Source organism: Ptychodera flava, chromosome 7 (genome assembly GCF_041260155.1).
Source record: "Ptychodera flava strain L36383 chromosome 7, AS_Pfla_20210202, whole genome shotgun sequence".
In the NCBI taxonomy this organism is placed as follows: domain Eukaryota; kingdom Metazoa; phylum Hemichordata; class Enteropneusta; family Ptychoderidae; genus Ptychodera; species Ptychodera flava.
The window spans coordinates 29,218,318-29,239,965 of NC_091934.1; the positions used below are offsets into that span (position 1 = coordinate 29,218,318).

Here is a 21,648-nt window from a genome sequence, read left to right on the forward strand (position 1 = left end):
ATATTTCATCACAATTTGAACAAATCTAAGTTGGTTATCCCTAGGGACCTGTATACCAAATAACAAAGCTGTCTGACCAGGGGTTATGAAGAAGAATATTTTTTAACCAAAAACACCTTTTTTGGCATTAATTTGCCTATTTTCAACAACATCAAAAAATTAAAAAAAATTGTTTCTCAAAATCATATTTTTCATCTACACAATAAATATCAAATCAGTAAGTAATGCGCTTCTCAAGATATTTGAGTGGACGGACGCCTCACAAACAGACATACATATATACATACATACATACAGACTGACGCCGGACGCATACCCATCCCAATAGCTTCTACAGACTATAGTCTATAATAGCTAAAAACAGGGGTCACCGTGCAAAGTTTTGAACTAAAGGAACAAATTAACTGACATTTACTGGTATTTGAAATTCAAATTGGAAACCAAAAATTTTCCAACATTTTCAACATTTTTCTTACTCCAGGAACTTTAAAGGTCTGGTGAAATGGTCTAGGTCATGTGACTGAATATCTTCCAGGAGGGCAATACTATTACACTCGCAACAGAATTGCAACCTAAAAGTACGCGCAAGTGTTAATTTTTTGATATTTCTGTGCGCGGTTTTTCTCGGTCATTTTGCGACACCCAGGTCACACCCTAAGCGGGAGTCATGGTTGGCCAACTGTGACGTCACAGTGATGTTCATTTACATAGAATAGCGGTCCCACGCCGTCTTATCTCTGCACGGTATCTGCTAACTAAACAAAGTCAGTTTACATACAAGTCTATAGTGCGATCAGTGCAACCCACGCAAGCAAGTAAAGGGCTGCTCGTCGCTTTGTATGTAAGCAGCCTGCCAAGCAGTCATATCGAGGACAAGTATTATAGTGATTTCTCCTTCAAAGTAGGTAGGTTGGCTCGACCAGCCTAACCGATTGTACGAACCACACGATGGTTCAAAATGCGACGGCCCAGGCTCGGACTCCAAGGCAGATCGACGGATTGCACAACACGATTGGTAAGTATGGATCCTGGTACTTTTGACGGATAAGTTCATAGGTTATGACTGAATACATAATTGCTTGTCAAACGTTGAAAGTCATCATGAATTGCGGGACGTATGAAAGAATTACCTACTTTTGAATAACAATAGCCAGTTAAGTTCGATGGGGCGGTCATTTTTGTTGGTCAGACGGGAGGTATATCTTTTTGCAGTGCGCGACTAAATGACACCCAAATTTTACCAGTGCCAGGTCAAAATACTCCTAAATGACAATTCCGCTAGCCATTGCAGTATTACCTTCTCTGCGACGGCCGCAACGCTGAGGAAATATTATTTCATGATTTCGTCATTAGCTGTGATATCGCAGCGGTACTTGTGGCGCGATCGGGTCATTGGGGTCATCGCCACAGTCGTGCAGTCCCGAGACCCCAATGACCGATCGCGTTCGATATACGCCACAAGTACCGCTGCGATATCACACCTATTTCATCATATGCACTTGTCAAAAAGTCGAAACTTGCCTCTTCGCCACATGGAATGCATATTTTCAAAATATATTAAAATTTCGTTCATGATCTCCAACATTTATAGTCATGGCGTATAAGTTCTTGACCGAATTTTTTTGTTTTTAATCGACGCCTCGGCTCGCGATTCGACTTTCTTCCACTGGTAGTCTCATGTTTGGTAACAGCTGGAGCGTGTAACATCGGTCTCCAATTCACACGCGATTCGGTTTAACAAATTTTGTCACTCAACGACCTGACTCATTTCGATCATTCATGCCACATTTCAAATGCCATCTTGTCTGTCTGAAAGCTATTAACTGAATGTTGACAACAAGTGAAGCAATTTAGCAAGCAGTATTTATTTCAATGTATTTGTACCCACCTGTACTAGCTCTGTGTATGTCAACAGAAGGGATAACGGGGTGGTTGCTAAACACATTCATACAATCCACCTCTGGTGCAGTTGTACTCTCACACTGATTACTGAAGATCACTGCAACCTTTGAATGATCAAGTTAATCTGCTTTATTCTTTTTAGGTATCACTCACAGACATGTGACACATATAAAAAGTTACAGTTGCAGCATATGTAAATACATATACTTGTTTATTAATGACATTCAAGACTGCTTTACTTTTTGCGTTGCAAAAAACATTGTAAATAAGAGTTGTATTGTAATTGGTATGTGCAACATTAAAAGCATAGTGGAGAGGAGACTAATTACAAAACACTGGACAGACATAAATAGATAAAATGATGAAAAAATTAGCAAAACAGTTGTAAAGATACAACCGGTTAAAAATATTATTAACATCATAAGTTTGCAGGTAGAAGAGCAAATTTTAATAGATTATCACTGGAGACTGGGCAACTTAATTTAAAGCTTATATGTAGTTCTCAGAGCTGGAACTGAAGCGCTGTCTTATCTTGGTCACTGCACATAACGGCAAAACCACTCTTACATATTTCCCAAGATAGCCCCAACACCAACGCACAAATTGACGATATGCTATGTATCTATACTTTCTGTAGTTTAAAACAAAATATATCACATTTCAGCTCACATGTAGAATGTACTAGCATATCATAGTTCGCTTCACACAAATCAGAGTTAACTTCCTTTTTGTTAAACATATATTTAAAAGTGTAACAGGAGTGTAGCACTGAATGGAAGACATTTGTCACATATAATTTTTTTCTTTAAAGTCTTTCATGTAAATTGTTATACTGGAGAGCACGGTTAAGTTTATATATAAAACAAATATATGTAACAATCATTAATATGATCATTTTGGCCTAAAATGTAACATATATCACTCACTCATTCAAAGGCTCTCCAGAGGCTATACCACCATAATGCTGTCTGTATTGGTAATATGCTGTTTGAAGCACCCATATATCCAGGCAAACTGACGAAAATCCCGGATGACTGGTTATGCATTTGTACGGCGTTTCCTCTGATTCACTAAGTTTATCATTGATCGAGACTACCTCATGGCAGCATAAACACTCCGTAGATGTTGGCATGGACTTGCAACATGAGCATTTGGCACCTGCAATATTGAAAGTAGGATAGGTAAATGAAGTTTCGGGTCAGGCAATGCTGGTGCAAGCATATATTACAAAGATGAATTTAGCCATCGAATGCTGTGCACGTAACATACTGGAATTTCTAGCGCGAACCCAGCATCTCGTTCTGGGCGTGTGAAGTGTACCAGGGATATGTCTATGATCGGATAAATGCGAAGGGAAATTTCAAAATTCACCGTTGTTGCATGCTCGGCTGCTATGAATGCCTGCAACTTTCGTGTCTACCATGTCTATTGTAACACTCGCAGGTTAGCAGGTTTCATCGTTCTTGCGGGAAATGCGGACAAACATTTTATTGATGCATGTTAATGAGAGAAAATTACGTCATTGCGATTAGCGCTATTTTCCTGACGTTTAGACCATATTAGAGAAACCCAAGGTGATTTGACCGCGCTTCTGCGATCACATGTCTATTCTTTCTCCGGGAATGGAGTTGATTTTCCCGTAAAATTGTCAAGATTTTACAGGAGGATTTTGAAACAGTATTGAGGGTCAAGGGGCACGCTCAAATTTGCAATATGTAGGTGGGAAAAAATGTGATCGACCGGGAAAACGACTATACACTCAGCAGACTTTCGCCAGACGATCTCCGTAAGGTATGAAGTCAACCGTTCCCTCTACAAACTTAGTATACTCAGTTAGAATTACAGAAACCGTGACCAGCGTCAGTAGCGACTCGGTCTTTATTCCTGTAAGTCACAATACTTACCAATCTGTATTTTCCAATCCCTCGGTACGTGTTCCATTCAGACAGGCCAAGTCTGACTCGGCACAACTTGAGTCAGACGACGCCTCAGGCTCAAAGTGGTATGGCTGGGCGGCTCCAAAGAAGCAATGTGGAATTCAATCGTCCTCGGAAAAACTGTCTTCGCATGAGGAATGTGAACAAACACTGTCGCTATCCATTGCAATAACTGCATGTGTAATTGTTGTTGGCACTTAGCTGCCGTGCGCCGCGTGTGACCCATCAACCAGGTCGTTTGAACGTGTTGATTATTCGTCCGTGATTCGCTGGGCAGCGCTTAGCTGTTGGTTCGTAGCACACTGTGGTGTTTCAGACGGGATTCCTGTCTTTTATGGACTGGTTTTTGACTTTTACGATTTTAACCCCGCCATCGTAAAAGTCAAAACTAGCCCGTAAAAGGCAGAAATCCCGTCTGAAAACACCACAGCTATGGACCCACAGCTAGGGAGCGCTGCATGTTGATCATAAACGGTAGCTTGGCCGAGGGGTCTGCCGACGCATGAAGGTACCTCCATGGTTACACAATGTGTACAAAACACCCCAAGATTTTTTCCCCTTCAAGATGTTCTTAGAGGAGAGGCAATTGACACAGACGCATCAATTAACAGTAACCAGTAAACTTTGGGCAAACAAGACAAACTATCGATGCTATAGTGGCGTACGGTAGTTTGTAGTTTGTACACATGTGTAAATGATGACAATTTCTGTTTTATGGTTTCGTTGATAGCAAGGGGTTAGAGTTATTACTACCGTAATGACCACTGCGTTGACCAGCGATCACATGTAGCTTGCTACGTATACACGGTAGAAAATTCGTCAAATCCAGACTTATATTGGTGGACGTGGACGCGGAGGGGGCATATTTTTACTAACTGGCAACGGAATGCCGTTGTGATAGGAAATCTGGTAGCGGAAATAATATTGCTCTCAGTGCTCTGGCTGGTGAGAGATTGGGGGGAGGGTGGTTAATGCCATTCTACATTGACTTTGTATTTGTTATTTTACAGATGTAGTTGCACACACACTGCAATGTTATGACAAAACAGACCGGGAGTAGACAGCATGGGTGATCTAGGACAAGCATGACGAGTCATTGGAAAAGACCTGTACAACCAGTCACCCGGAGTTTTCATCTGTGTGCCGATGTCTGGGTACTCTGAACGGCATACTATTATAATAAATACAGGCGACATTGGGATGACAGCGATTCTGAGGCAGGGACAGTTAATAAGTAAGTACCATGTTTTTCTACTGACTGAAAATAGATAAATATTTCTAGTAAAAAGTATTTCGCACAAGAACCAATCTATTCGACTTGCCAAAGTAACACATTTTAGTCATCTTTCTACTCATTTACTTTTTTAAAATTGTTGATGCGGAATCAGGAATTTTGTGCGATAATGATACTGAGGCTTTCAAAAATAATGCTTCTATGGAAAATTGGAAAGCTTGGTGGAAGACTTTTATTTTGAAATTTCGAATTGTTTTGTGATTGGACAAATAAAACAGAAAATTAACGCATAATGTAAAAGGAAAAATCTAGGGTTAGTGGAGTTACCGAATGCCTTTTTTGCATACTATGTGTTACCATAATCATGGAGTTACCTCAATGCCATAATGTAAATTAGCCTTGAAACTAAGCTGTACATTTCTGTATTAACTCTACAGTTTCATCAAATGTACTGCTATTTTTCCATTGAATGTAATTAGAAGTAGGTGCAAATCAATCAACATATATATATATATATATATATATATATATATATATATATATATATAATATATATATATAATATATATATATATATATATATATGACCAGATATTTTGATGTGTGTGCGTCTTTTGTGGGGTCAGCATGGTTTCATTTTATTAGTGTACTAGTTGTGTTTACTTTAATATTTACCTACAGGAGATATGGATACATAACATATTGTCAAGTTGTCTGTTGGTGTTAGGGCTACTTGGTTGAAGATGTCAAGAGTCATGTTTCCTGCCTATGCTGTTACAAGAATATGGGAGGATTTGGGCTTGGAAAAATAATCAAGGCTTTTGATTACCAACTCTACACATTTGATGAGCAATATGAACCAATAATTTCCATTCTAATTCCAGAAACCGATGTTGACTATCAGTAGGGCAAAAGTTGTTCATTTCAATGACAACATTTGTCATTATCCCAACAAGATGGGAGCCATATTGTTGCAAATGTTTTTTTTATTTTCTGTAGACATCTATTGGTATTTTGTCTTACATCACATACACCTCTTTCAAGCTAGTGTTTGAGATACAAAAAAGGTGGACCTACGATCTTACATTTTCAATACTTTTATTAACACTTGTCAAAATAATTGATGCAAATATAAATTTCATGGTACAATTTTCTTCAGGAGAAACAGACTGTTCAAAAATAAAGAAGGAAATTTTCTATAAAGTAACTAAGTATGTAGTCTACTGTCATTGTAGCAGTGACTGTAACTTGATACACAGGAAGAATTTTAACAGAACCTCATTACATCACTCTCCGTCAACAATTCTTTGTTAATAAATATTGTAAAATGTGAATAACTTGCATTTTTTGAAGAGCATCACAATTAAATACAAATTATGTAGTTTGACAAGGATATTTGTACATTGATTCTTGAATCATATTACATGACAAATATGGTAAATCTTATTAATGTAAAAATTTATGGGAAATTTTCGGAAATAAATATGAATGATGTGTTGAATTTTTAAAGAATGTTTTTAATCATTTTTATGCTTACCATAATTTCAAACATTTGATTGGATAAAATAATTTTAACTACTTGTACCTGATTTCAGGAAATGCAATCTGTTTGAAAATATTTTGTGAATACAAACATTTTAGACAGACTTTTAGATTCTCTTTTCACTTCATGCTACAGAGTTATTCTGCATGTTGATCTCTGGTTTAATGAGCAAATCTGGTCCTGTGCTCCCGTATGAGTGTAGTCTTGTCAGGGCGTTCAAACTGGTGACACAATGGCTCAGGTTCATCCTCCATTATAGGCAGTGAGACATCATCTTCTAGTACCATGGCCAATTCTGTCATCAGATCCAGCACGTAGTCTAGTAAAGTAAAAAACACAGACATACTTGGGAAAATGCTGGGAATTTATCTCCATTCTTGGCTACTTTTACACAAATGATTCCCCTCTGGTTACTTACCATATGCATACAGGATATAGCCACACAATTTGTTTTCTTTTATATCAATATTAGCAAACAAGAAAATTGAATTACCATAAGTACTTCTCTCCATTACTTTCTTTAGGACATGGCCACCACATTTGTATTTCGGGAACTTGACTGTAAACTGAGGATCACCAGCTTGTGTTTGCGCCTGGTTTCTGTTTGTGTTTTCGTTGTAATGCATGGCAGCAAGGCATAATCTGCAGTAGAAATAAAATATAAATAATATGAATCTGCTTTTCAAAAAATCCTTTAAATCCATAAATGAACGTATAGTCAATGTCATCACAGTTCACATATTTTATGGTATTCTTGATATCAACATCACTTTGTGATGACAAGAGAAAGATATAATGTGCAAAGATGCCTCATTTCATACAGTGTGATGTGTGAGTTTCAAAGTAGAAGTTTTTTAACAATTTTCCCCCATATCCATCACACTGGAAAATGGTGTATACGTTGTGACAAAAGTAGATCTTTTTTATTACAATGACTTACCTTGAGGTAAGTCCATGGTATGAAAATGAATACATCTTTGGGGCAAAATGGTTGACAAGACTGTGGAAGCTCTCTAGACTGTAAGTCTGATAACGTGGTGACAGGTTTCTCACATCTTTACACAGTGTCTTGTTTGTTACCAGCATAGTAAGTTTCTTGCATACCTTTGTACCTGTACAAACATACAGAACACACATATGAACATCATCAATTGATTAATTATGATTTATCATGATTAATTATGATTTATCACAAAGACAATTTATTTTTGCTTTCCTAAAATTTGATTTCCATTTTTTTTGCACAAAAAACAAGATTGAAAAGGTGGTATGAAAATGATTTTATTCATGTACTGAGTAACTTACTTGGCTGCAGCCATTTTTTTCTTCTCTCTCTTCCCCTCAAGTGGCCATGTGCGCATTCAGGAAAGGGGTCGCCATGTCCGGTGTGTCTGTTCTGCATATGACCAACAAGTGATAGCCACTTTGCCTCTATTATGTCTTCATCACCGTCTTCAGTGGAGGTGGCACACCAGTACATGTGATTAACAATACTCCTGCTCCATTTTCCTGCTTTTTCACAATCCCGTTCTTTTGATAGTGCAATCACTTTTTTCTTGAGACCTAAAAATCGTTGTAAAACGTAGATATATTTTGTTATCACATAACAGGGAGTAGGAACAACATCCCCTTTATTAGGTTGGATTTTCTATAATGACTTGAAATATTTGGGTTAGATACAAGTACTTGCAAAGTTGAAATCATCGTTTGAAAAGTCACTGAATATGTTATTAAAATCACCTTTTGCAACATGCCAGACATCGTAACGGTGTTGTGCCTCTGGAAGTTCTTCTCGTAGAAATTTCCCTATTTGCCGATGCCTGTCAGTAATAATTTCACCAACATCAACGTCATGGCTCTTTAGGAATTCCAAACTCCGCTTCAAACCTTCCTTTTCCATGTGGTAACTACCACTGACCTCATTTGACTGAAAGGAGAGAATAGTGACAGGTGAGACAGAGCTTGTGACCACAGGTATATGACATGGACTATGATATCTCTAATGCTGACAAATACAAAGTTTCCCCTGCTAAAAGATTTCTGGCATAATATTTACTTCCCTCAAATCATATAATGTTCTATAAATTTTCTACCTCAAATCATAATTTGGTAATTGGTATCACATAAATATTACTTACCTGTACAAGCTGTATATCAATGACTTGATCTGTTTGCAACTCCATCATGCTATATAAACCATATTTGGCTGAATGCCCTGGACTATCTGCCCGTCCATCACCACCTAGCACCACAGGGGAGAAATCAGTCAAGGCATCAATAGCTGCTGCCTGCTTTGTTTGCCATAAAGAGATGATTGTTGGTTGCAAATATTTCGCCTGGTGATGGAAGAACGTCCGTCTTGTCAATGCCAAACATCTCAAATGGTGAAACACTTGCAGTGCCTTGCTTGGCAAACAGCCTGCAAAAAGGATTGATGCGGACAACAGAATATTGCCTGCAGGGATATCCTTTATGAAAGGCTGGCTTGCCCACTCTCTGGTGAAGCCACAATTCTCACACTGCTGTTTGATGATAATGAACGAGCCCTTCACCTTTATTACCTTGCCTTCAGTTTCATGGTGACACATCAGGCAGGAGTTGAATAGTTGAAGGAGGTTTGGCTCAAACACTAGAAATTTTCTTTGTAGATGTGGGCTCTCCATTTCATTCCTGCAACAGTAAATAAGCAACAAAAACCAGTGAAAAACTACTTTTTAAAAAGATATATCTACCAGTACAATAAAGCACTAATATGAAATGAACATTGCATGTCATGATTCGTATTGCAAACTTACGTTGCAGCTGTACTTTCCATGTCATCCTCATCATCATCATCATCAACCGTATCTTCAAAAGTGGGCATGTAATCGGATATTTCTTCTTCTGACTCTGAATCACTGTCTTCAATTTCACTACAAACTGGTGATGAGGTGTGCTGTGGCTCTGTTTCCACGAGTTTACATTGTACAGACTGTTCAGTGGACTCAGGCTTTATGTGAGCTTGCAAGCCTGAGATATAAGAAAATAATGCCAAAAATGTTTTCTTGTAAGATTTTCCCAAGTTAAATTTCATTTACTATGAGAAAGAAGATCATAAATTGATAAGATACATGGCTCATATTCACTGTATATTTCACATTATACATCATTATACCATTTCATACAACTAAGCTCAGAATTCTGTTAAATGTTTTCACTGCTTTTTTTATCACTGAATCCCAGCTAGACACTGACTATTATTGTATAGTTTTGATGGCAACTCTAGTTAGCTGTCTCTACATTGGAATTTTACTAATTTGAAGCACAATACCTTTAGATTTTGTGACCTTAATCTTCGTCTGACAGGAAGTGGATTTGACATGTTTTGATGTCTGACAGGAGACAGATCTTGTTTGAATCTGAAATAGAGAACAAAATATATATTAAATTGTCATGAAATGCACAGAATTACAAATGTTGTTGTTCGATAAACTTACCAGTACTCTACTTCCAACATCCAAGGCACTACACTGTCATTTATATTGCGTAATGCAATCATTACAATTAGCAATTCAACATTCTAATGTGGAATAAAAGTTTTCCATTTATCTCATTACCAAGCTGAGCCCTGACATTGTAAAGTCAGCAACTTCCTCCCATCTGGTATTTACAGCACATACACAAGTTTGATCACAAATAGACATGATACCTTACCTGTGGTATAACTTGCACGGGAGTTGTCTGGATGAATGCATCAGTCGTGATTGTACAAGTCTGGCATGCCGCATCGACTGTCACCTTGTCATCTTTATTGTTTCTACCGCACACAGCTGTCTGTTCACCTCCAGTACTCGTTTCCAGATCTGCATTCTGTAAAACAAGAAGTCACTAGGTTTGATTCCTCACATGTATCTCCCCAAGAGGATATGCTTCATTTTATTGACTCAATACTTTCTTTATAGTCACTGAAGTATCATTCACAAAAAACAAATTACACAAATCAGTGCCCGTTAGAAAGAAGGTTAGGTCAGATCAAGTTTCCATGACGGGGACGTGACGCAGATTCATACTGAGACACAAAATTGCATCTTTGTATCGTCCGTTTTATTCTACATATTATCGTTCGCCGATAGTTGATGATCCAAGCCGAATGCCTTGTTTATTATAATTACATTACTGTCTTCATGTTTACCGATTTTCGAAAGTTCGATGTCAAAATAGCAGCGTATTGCTGCCGAGTCAATATTTTGTACGCAAATCGATTGGCTCCAAAATTGCGTGGGCGGAAGTGAATTTGGCTCCCAGAGGGAGAGCAGCCCATTTTGACTCTGGTAACGATAGAAAATCGAAGACTTTCAACTTAGCAACATTCTACCTTCATAATGTTGGTAACAAGCTCGAAATTGCACGATTTTGGTTGAAAAGCGCGTTTCAAAAATCCTAGCTTTACGAGTATGGCGAGAGTGCTACGCCGCCTCTCACTCGGAGGTGGGAGGCGGCGTAGCCTAAGCCGAACACTCTCACCATGCTCGTAGGGCTACAAAAATCCCAGTTATACGAGTAAATGTACAACAAGCGACCTAGCGGCCGATATAGCTCCGCTGTGTTTATGTAGAGAATAACTATTTTTTACACATGTTGATGAGGAAGGTGGAAATCTTTGAAAGCTCAATGCAGAGGCCAGAAAAAGTGGCTAAAATAAGCTGCAAAAATACCCAATTGAAGATTTCATCATACTTTGAATATATCACATCGGATCATCCCTAAGAACATGTCAACCAAAGCTATCTAATGAGTAGTTTTTTGAGAAAAAATTTTCTGACCAAAAATGGCAACAATTGCCCCAAAAAATGAAATTCCAGATTTCATCATAATTTCAAGAGATCAAATTTAGTTCATAACTTCATCTATGGAAACCTGTATACCAAATTTCAAAGCTGTTAGACCAGTACTTTTTTTGAGAAACACATTTTTTGACCAAAAATGGGAAAAATTGCCCCAAAAATTCAAAATTGCAGATTTCATCTTTATTTTTTAATAAATATCATTTCGGATCATCTATAGAAACCTGTATACCAAATTTCAAAGCTATCGGATGAGTAGTTTTGGAAATACACGTTTTGACCAAAAAATAGCAAAAATTGCCCCCGAAATACAAAATTACAGATTTCATCAGAAATTCATTATATATTACTGAACTCATCTGTAGAAACCTGTATACCAAATTTCAAAGCTATCAGACCAGTATTTTTGAGAAACACATTTTTTGACCAAAAATGGCAAAAATTGCCCCAAAATACAAAATTGCAGATTTCATCACAATTTCAATAAATATCATGTAGTTTATCTGTAGAACCTGTATACCAAATTTCAAAGCTATCAGATAAATAGTTTTGGAATACACATTTTTTGACCAAAAATGGCAAAAATTGCCCCAAAAATACAAAATTGCAGATTTCATCAAAATTCAATATATATTACTTAGTTCATCTATAGAAACGTGTATACCAAATTTCAAAACTATTAGACCAGTACTTTTTGAGAAATACATTTTTTGACCAAAAATGGCAAAAATTGCCTTAAAAATGCAAATTTGCATATTTCTGCACAATTTGAACAAATCTGAAATAGATCATCCCTAGGGACATATGTACCAAATATCAAAGCTATCTGACTGGTAGTTTTGAAGAAGAAGATTTTTAAAGATTTTTTTACCAAAAGTGACAAAAATTGCCTAAAAATACAAATATGCAAATTTCACCACGATTTGAACAAATCTGACTGAAGTCACCCTAAGTAAACTGCATATTAAATTTCAAAGCAATCGGACAAGCGGTTTCAGAGAAGAAGATTTTTTTACCAAAACACCAAAAATTGCCCCAAAAATACAAATATGCAAATTTCACCACGATTTGAACAAACTTAAGTGTGGTCACCCCAAGTGAACTGCACATAAAATTTCAAAGCAATTGGACTTGCAGTTTCAGAGGAGAAGGCAATTGTTGACGGACGACGACGACGACGACGGACGACGGACGACGACGGACGACGACGGAAAATCAACCTATTTGATAAGCTCCGCGTCGCTGACAGCGGAGCTAAAAAGTACGATATTATCTACACTCAATTGCAACAAAAACAAGCACGGAAATTAAATTGTTCTGTAAACAAAGTTCTAGAAATTTCAGAAATTGCCAAAGGATCGTAGAGGCGCCAGACTTGGAATTGGGTAAGAAACCGTGACGATCGTGGAGGAAGTACGACAGATATCTGCCATGCCAATTGACTGAGTGACAAATCTGGTATTTTTCAACAGCTGGAGCTTATCCTGTCGCATAGACTGTGCTGGTGACAACCGCGACGATCGCCTTTGATCATCGTGACAAAGATATCCACCATGCTAATTCAGTAGGTGATAATGTTGACAAGGCCACGATCTTTCAATAGATCTGCCAAGCACGCTCATCCTGCCTCCCGACAACTGCGACGACCGCGGAAGCGACACGGATGTCTGACACGGATAATGTCTCATTTACGATCTTTCAAGTCAACAGCCGGAGCTCATCCCGCCCGTGAATTAGGCAATTTGCAGAAAAGGATAAATTTTGATGTTGAAAAAAAATTTAGAGTGAAAAGTTAGGTAAGATCTACGTTGTTCAATTCAAAGCAATCAAGAATAACAATCAAGCATGACAAAGGGAGCGGGTGCGATCCCTGTCCGTTTCGATCGCAGATAAGGCAAGGAGAAACACCTTTTTATCGCTGGTTGTGGTAACCTTGACCCCGGTACCCTGGTCACTTCGACCTCGTCACACTTTTCCTGTTCTACGACATTTTATTTCATGCGACTTACTGGCTGGCCAAGATAATGTGTGGGTCAAAGCGTCCACCCCGCTTTCTATCATTAAATTGCGTGACAGTCTGTTGAAATTTATTCCTTCAATATATTCTGTTTAGACATCAATTGCCAACAAACAAGGAGCAATTTTAGCTACGCTTGTGCGTATGTGGGCCTAATGAGAGTGGCGACGATTGGCTTTGTACAAGAATGTAGCCCCGCGTACGTCGTACGATGCTGTACGCTGCCTTCCACCACAAAACACACTTGGTGCGTTCCTGACGTTACCAGCTTCGACCATGGAGGTAGCAAAGAGTATCGAACAAATTGGACGATGTGCTTTCGACAAGGATGGTTGGGCCGAGGTGACAATAGCTTTGCGTACGATGCCATGTGTTCCCGGCGTTATACGGTGGAACACACGGCATCGTACGCAGGGGCTATGGTGACCAAGGCTGACTAGAAGCCGCAATAATAACAGCGTTCTCAAACATCCCGTGATCGTACCCGCAATATACAGTGTCTCAGACGCTTTCTCGTGTTTGTATTTAAAATGAAGAACAAAAAATAACATCGATTAAGGAAAACTGCGCAAGGCAATCGTTCAAGACAGACATTAGTAAGGGGCAACACTGTCCGGTGTTTTGATCGCAAATGGAGACCCGTTTTGTTCGCTATTTTTATAATCAATCTATTCGTACACAATAATAAATCCGAGTTGTATCTGATACAGAACCTTGCAATATCATAAGCATGCGTTCAAAATAGACCATAGTATACAACTCACCGAATTATGAGTTTGTATTCCTGTTTCTTCCAGTATTCCTTCTTGCGACCCGCGCGTCGTTTGGGTAGCGTAGACATCACCAACTTCAGAACGAGCTAGCATAGGCAATGCGTTCACTTTCAACTTGGCTCGACGGGAAAGACCGAATTGCGCTGCTAAATTCAAACCCAGCCTTCCTCCTTCGAACGCATTGTCGTCGAAATGATTACTACAGACAAGGCTGTATGGCTTAGGGCCCTTCCAATCCGTTCTCGTCGATTTTACGATTTTGGACCACTTCAAAGATTGCTCGACACTGGATGGGAACTTGAAAAAGTTGATAATTGAGCCGTTCCCGTTCTTGCCGCTGTCACAGCCACCAAAAGAACAACGTCTTCCCATATTGAAGGTGGTCACTGTACTGATCATGTAAGCGGAAACCCTAGAATTTACCCCCCGTGGGGAGCTTACGGAGGTGTGAAATACTTACTTCCCGTTATGAGATACGGCGTCGGGCAAACTTCGGAAAGCCGAAAAAAGTCGACTGGAGAGGCTTGGGGGACACGCCCACATTGCATTTTTCTTTTGCCATATTTCATAATTGCGCGCGGTAAACGAAAAAAGAAATGAACATAACTGTTTTATAGACCATCAACTGTATTTCTATGATTTTGCAACATGGGCATTTCACCAGACCTTTAAAATGAGACCCCATATGTGGTAGACCATAAATGTAATGACAAATTTGAGCATCTGAATATCTGGCCCCGAGTCTCTTTCAACCTTATTCACACTGAAGCTTTATTTTGACAGACTCACCGTTTAACATCTGATCATCATTCCCTGACATGGTTGAGGCAGATGGTGCTGTTTGGAGAGGTTCCTGTGATGTGGCCCTCTCCATTCCTGGTGTGGATGTATATCTTCCACTGTCTCCTTCCTGCATTTCAGCATCACCAGCCACTTCTGTCATGTCCAGTGACACCGTGTTCAGTGGCTCAGTTGTTCCCTCTCTGCTTTCTCTGGCTGTGAACAAACCATAGATCAAAACAAAATATGATGAAGTGGTACCCAAACTAAAGGCCATCAAAATGCATATGACACACTGTCTCAATACGGATTTTCTCAAATGCTAGATGCATGAAACTTTAAGTAAAAGATATAAATACTTTTTACTAGAAGCAAGTTGTGTTATTTATGTGTTATATATAATATATATATACATATATATACATATATATATTATATATATAAATATAAAAAATATATAAATATATATATATATATATATATATATATATATATATATATATATATATATATATATCAATCACACACACTCACTCTTTCCGTGTTTCTGTACATTTGATCCCTGGCACAAAGTGCGGTGCCACTGTTAAGGTTGCAGAAATTGTCAAAACAATAAGAAGTTAGCAAAATACTGAAAATACTGTATATCGCTTTATTTTCGCCTGAATTTATTTTTGTGCGATTGATAGAAATGACAATTTAGCTGAAAAGTATTTTTGCATTGATCATATCGTGGCTTGGAATTTATTTTTGTGCGATTGATAGAAATGACAATTTAGCTGAAAAGTATTTTTGCATTGATCATATCATAGCTGTCTATGACCACTTCCACCAGCAGACAACTCTTGGAAGCCAAAGAACCTCCTGTCAATCATGGGATCGCCTTCTCTTTTGTTAGTACTGTTCTTAGCAACGCTACAGCTAATTCACTTCCCCTAAGTATTCATATGTGTAAACTGACAAACAAGTTTGGAGGAGTTTGATGCAGAATTTTTTCAAAATATAATGGTATCATACATACATGTATGGTGTGAATAACATTTATCGTATTTGTTGGCAGCTGTCACAAGTTTGTTGGTACAAATGACATATGATGACAAAGTGTTTATTTCTGCTGCAGGTTTGTCTTGTTGAACAATTTGGTACGACATTTTGTGAAAACTGTGACAAACCCAAAGATTTTAACTTTGAATCCATTGAAAACCATTCACAGCTTGCCACCAAGATCAAAAGATTTTAAAGCTTCTAAGGCCTTCAATCGTTATGCAAATGAAGCCACATACATTACGTGTGGAATGAATTTCTGCGGAAAACTGGCCCTGTGAAAAAAGTGAAAATAAAGTCCATTGGAAAATAAAGTATTCCACAGTATGTCTCTTTTTATACTTGAGTATTAATAAAAATAAACCTGAAACACTTACCATTTGATTGGTTGGACTGACTGAAGCACCATTTCTTTGTCCTAAAGCAAACGCATACTATAATGCAAATGATGATGAAGGTTAAAATAACCAAACCAAGGGTAATGCCAAGCACTGTAATGGTAGAAGCATGTGATTGGTTGGAACTTGAACCTGAATTTGTGGGAGACCATGGCACTTGGGTTTGTGTACTTCCTGAAGCTAGAGTGGACCCTGGGTTGGCCGGCGTAAATGATGGCTCTGGCGTAACTTGAATTCCTGAAAAGAAAGTAAAGCATACCGGTACTTCAAGGCATTGTACACAGTGATGGGTCGCTACAAGAAATGGTGTCAAATATAACTGCATGATACAATATAAATATTGTCATAAATGCAACAAGTATCACCAATACATCGCTCATTTGATCTGATTCGTGCATGGTATGGCTGGAGTCCGCTAAAATGCTAGAGCTGACTTTAGCTTCACTTGGGTGTCTATCATTAGGTACAGACACACAGTGTCACAGCACTCAAAGAATGCATACATGTTGGCTGGGAATAATCCAACAATCAATGGATATGTTGTCACAATTTGGAAATATCCGACATGAATATATCCCTCTTGACCTGACGTTCACAGCATTAGCACATTACAAGCACTTTCTCAGATTTTGTACTGACCAAAATGATGAAAACATAATCCACAGCAAAATCAAATTATTCTTTTGAAATACTCTGAATGAGAACATCCTTCTAATCTTGCCAAAATAAAATCAGAGTACTCAGGTGGGTATATATTTCAGAATAGCATATCTTTTGACCACATACACATACATCCTAAACAATAAATCTGCTGGAAAGTACAGTTTGGGCACTCTGATGGTTGAAAAGTAAAGTCTGGCCGGAGTGTAAGTCCCAAGCTTGTGTAACATAGCCATAATTACAGGAGCCCATATTATTTGTGTGGAGTTTTCAAGTTGGTAGTATGTGGAACATTGACACTGTCGACTCACGACAGCATGTTGCACACTCATCTGCATCTCACAAAATTATGTCAAAACTGTGTACGCTTGTTCCACTCAACAACCAATTGCGCTCCTTTCTAAATCTTGCAATATGTATTTACTCAAAGATGGAAAAAGTTTTCAAAGTCTCAGGTTTGTGGTGTATTAGCAGCTTACCCTGAGTGAAGACTTTGACGGGAGACTCAATACAGAGTTCACCGGAGGCTGTGTACTCAAATCCAGGGTCGCAGGCACATGTGTTGTCACTCGTCCCATCGGGTCTTGCATGCACACTGATGTGTTCATGTGATTTGTTGCACAGGTTGATGGGCAAACACTGTGTAGCACCATTCCACTCACTTGTGAAGTAACCCATTGAACACGGTACGCAAATACCGTCATCTGGTGTTTGTGTGCAGTGCTTGTGAACTCTGTACCCTATAAGGCCACAAAAAATAAAAAGAACACAAACTTTAAGGTTTCTTGGCTATGTATTTTTAAATATGAAATTCCTTGCAGTGTGATTAGATTAGAATACATTACTAATTTTGATCAAGGATATGCAAATTTCATGGACGTATTCAATATGTTAATTAGGACCCAAGGAGAACACAGCAACTATGGAGACTCTAGATTTACACACACTGGAATGATATTGAATGTCAACAGTCCACCAGACTCAAACAGATCTACCTCCCTTCCACATTAACTGAGTTAATCTCTGAGAATAAGTCGCAGGTCTCTTTTGTGGTAGGTATCCATCGATCCAATAGTTTGTACTTTAGTCATATAGCATGTAAAGGGACAACTAGTTTCAACATGCAGGATTGTCACATTAGATCACTAGGTCTTTGTTAGTGGTGGTCACAGGACCACCAGGTTCCAAGCACATTTGTGAATCTCAAAGAAATTTTCCTACAAATCAAAGTACAATGTGTGTCAATGTTGCACCTACTAAGAGAAAAGCACAAAGTTTCTGTGTAACTGCAATCATTATAGGATATGTACTAGTATGGCTCACCAGGTTGGCACATGTTGCAACACATGTGGTTAAATGGATACCTGTGATCTTCTGGGCTACATGTACTGGTATCTCTCTTCATTGGTGCAGCCTGTATTACAGTGAACAAACAAGTCACCTGAAAAGACGATGTGACAGCTGTCATTGTAATGCATTGGAGGTACTTCACCAAGTGAAAATGAAGAAAATCCTGTATGAGGAAACTTATGTTACAGGTTTTCATTGAACTTTTTGAACTTTTGAATGATGTAGTGGGTATATATCTGTAACACAAGTTTTCATAAGGGCAGTACAACGGCACATTTACCTGGTCTCCCCACTTCTGTTACAGTGGTTCCTCTTTGTGTGTTACTGAAATCAGATTTTAGAATGCCATGTGTTGCCACAAAATCCTTTGGTGAAAGGTCTTTTTCTCATTCAGAAAACTTACAACAATCTGCCTGTTAATCTGCTCCCTATGATATCACAATTTCATTCCACCATGCCCTCAAGACACATTTTCTTAGGGAGCAGTCTAGTTTTATCCTGTGCCTATAGCACCGTTTTGAGATAAGATGCATTATAAATATTATTATTATTATTATTATTATTATTGTATCATATTAGGCTACATTACAAGTGGTACCAGGGTCCCCAAACCATATACCTATATTCCACAGCCTTACAAAAAAAAAAACGTGGATAATTGTGCCATTTGAAGGCACAAATGATTACTATGAATGCGTAACTATTGCAAAAATATTATCAACAGTTGCAGCTTCAGTCCCTTTACAAAGTCTGCTTGTTGTTTTTCTGATGAAAATTCAATGGCATTACATTTTTATATTTTTTTTTGAGATAAAAGTCATGAAATGCAATAAAATGGTTCAAGATTGTGTTTACCAAGTACTAATATTAGAACAATTGGATGATATTAAAATGTTATTCATTTTTCATTGAGTCACCAGTATGGAATCTAAAAATGTATCAAAAAATTAGGGAACCAAAATCAGCCCCCCTCCCACTACCTCCATAATTTTCATATCACCCCCCCCCCCTCAATTCCTCCAGCCCCCTCACCAGTATTTGTCAATGCAGCTTAAGATTGTATTTTTTTGTTGAATTAAACACCCGCTGATCACAATCTGAAAACGTTCAAAAAGCATGTAGCTAATTTCATTGTGTTTTACAGTATTACTGTAAAGCTATGTATGATTGGCAAGGTACAATTTTGAAAACGAAGAGCAGGGGGAAACACTTTCAAACATAAATACAATAGCGAAAGTCAACTTTGGGAAGGCTGGGTTGCAAGTTTCTCTCTGGCAAAATTTTTCATTTGTTTTGTCACTAAAACTACAAATACAGGTACGTGTACTGTAATTCAATAAAGTTGTATTATGCAGTATTTTTATACGATGAAGACTGACACCACAAAATTTGTTTCTTTTATTTTAATTTTGATAAATGCATTTCAGGCTCTTGTTTACCAACAGTGACGTGCATTGATTTGCTGACTCAGCAAAAGGTCATGCAATGCCATTGACCTCAAACCGGATGTTGTCAGTCACATGTTCTTCTGTCATTCACACACCCACATGTAATGTATATTTCGTTGCTATAAGTGACGAATGAAACATAAAAACACACAACAGATTCACTGTTTTGTACAAGACTTAAGTCAGTCATTTACAATTATTCTTTATGGAGAAATCTTGTCAACTAATTGCTGAACTCCTCGAACTTAATGCAGGGTTACTACCGGTTAGTTGAAGCATCCATGGTTTAAGCATGGTTTAAGTTAACATTCAAATATTTTAATAAATGGCTTAATTGCCGAGATTAAGTAGGGACTCCAGCCACTTGGTGGCGCCTATTCTGGCCCCATGTAAAGAAGCCAAAAACGTTTAAGCCGAATCCTGACTTAAAAATAGATAAAACACCAAATACCGGCAAGGGTAACAATAACAAGACTGTGGACTTTCACTGTACACATAACATGTGATTCAAAGGTTTCTTACAATACATACACGCCTGCCGAAAAGTACAGCCATTGCGTCACATCTCTTCCCGTACGCTGCCATCTTGATTTGTGGAGATCTCGTTTTTAGTCTCACGTGATTCACCGGTGGTATATAAAGTTATGGGATGTACCCACACTAGATGTCATTTGCGTTGCGAGTGAGGTAACGTTGAATCTGGCGCTCTTTCAGAGATTTTGGAGGTGAATAACGGGCCATAGTTGAAGGTGGCCGTATGTGAGAAGTTTGAAGGTAAGCGCGTGAGTGCGACAGCGTAAGACAGCGGTATTGCTAGCGTGCACAGACAAAGGTAGATGTTGGATGTTGTTTCAGGTGTACCCGTCCACGCGCAACTTGTCGCAGGCATGAAATTTGCGTTGCTACGTAGACGTTGGCGAACGTGAACAAGTGAACATCGGAGCCATGTTGGCAACAGACAACTTTTATATTTGCATAACAATACCCGTGTATGGCCGATTTTTCTGTCAGTGACGGTTCATAAACGGATGTCACAGTCGCTTGAGGATTGTTATACACCGGATTGCGTGAAAGACTTGGAAAAAGGGAGTCATGACAGCAAATTGCAGCAGTATACATTTATCTGAAAGTTTGCATTCTGTTTTCACTATCAACAGAGTGATATTCATGTACACCCATGTCACACTCATACCTGGCATCATTTTATACATGTAAGTCAATGACAATAATTGGTAGTTTTGGGGTTATTTATGAACACACTTCCTATGTGAACAATCCCCTTTTGTTGTATCCCACGCATACGCTTAAAATATTATTTGACCTGCCTGGCTTACCCGCAGACAAAATCATTCATTGTTGACATTTCAAGATATGTAAATGCCATCAAAATTTGTGGTATTATTGCATTGTCTGAAATGATTGCATTTATCAGTAGGTATATGCCAACCATCTCAAGTAATACTGTTATCAGTGTGCGACCCACATAGAATTTAAGTGGATTGATCATGTACAAAGCGTATTTACTTATATCCACATTGTTCCCCTAAAAGCAGACAATTTCAAGTTGGATGGCCAAATTGACCAGGAGGTATGGATGTTACATGATATGGGTGCTGTTAATGCGAAATACATCCAAATGAATTTCATTTTGTTGTGAGTGCAAACAGACTGCAAACATTTGAATACACGAGTATTGCTGCAAGTTCCGTTCATGACTTCCACTTTTGCTATGTGATAGG

At 38.3% G+C, this 21,648-nt stretch overlaps 2 protein-coding genes across 3 annotated transcripts in view; both read right to left on the reverse strand.

Moving 5' to 3' along the window:
* The window catches only part of LOC139137213 (tumor necrosis factor receptor superfamily member 5-like), a 39,925-nt gene that overhangs the window by 15,102 nt on the left and 3,175 nt on the right, over positions 1-21,648 (reverse strand). The window contains exons 2-5 of one of the 2 annotated variants that reach the window (XM_070705203.1): positions 18,435-18,552; positions 17,591-17,851; positions 16,431-16,688; positions 15,019-15,225 (exon numbers count right to left, since the gene is read on the reverse strand). In XM_070705203.1, coding sequence (XP_070561304.1) covers positions 15,019-15,225; positions 16,431-16,688; positions 17,591-17,851; positions 18,435-18,516 — 808 coding nt within the window. In that variant the 5' untranslated portion in view covers positions 18,517-18,552. Of the gene's footprint in view, positions 1-15,018; positions 15,226-16,430; positions 16,689-17,590; positions 17,852-18,434; positions 18,635-21,648 lie in introns of those variants that run through there. The other variant, XM_070705201.1, reaches the window with a different exon arrangement.
* Positions 6,157-14,935, reverse strand: LOC139137212 (uncharacterized). The gene is made up of 10 exons (XM_070705200.1): positions 14,221-14,935; positions 10,310-10,465; positions 9,927-10,014; positions 9,412-9,625; positions 8,755-9,286; positions 8,357-8,543; positions 7,922-8,179; positions 7,557-7,728; positions 7,110-7,258; positions 6,157-6,935 (listed from the first exon to the last, which is right to left on the reverse strand). The coding sequence occupies exons 1-10, from the start codon at positions 14,626-14,628 to the stop codon at positions 6,778-6,780; spliced, it is 2,322 nt and encodes a 773-aa protein (XP_070561301.1). The 5' UTR covers positions 14,629-14,935; the 3' UTR covers positions 6,157-6,777.

What these genes read in the sequence shown, in the direction of transcription:
- LOC139137212 (XM_070705200.1), bottom strand. Translation starts at nt 14,628, where the DNA reads ATGATCAGTACAGTGACCACCTTCAATATGGGAAGACGTTGTTCTTTT. An exon ending in GAATACAAACTCATAATTCG is followed by an intron (nt 10,466 to 14,220) that starts GTGAGTTGTATA and finishes CTTGTTTTACAG; the next exon opens with AATGCAGATCTGGAAACGAG. An exon ending in AATGGAGAGAAGTACTTATG is followed by an intron (nt 6,936 to 7,109) that starts GTAATTCAATTT and finishes TTACTTTACTAG; the next exon opens with ACTACGTGCTGGATCTGATG.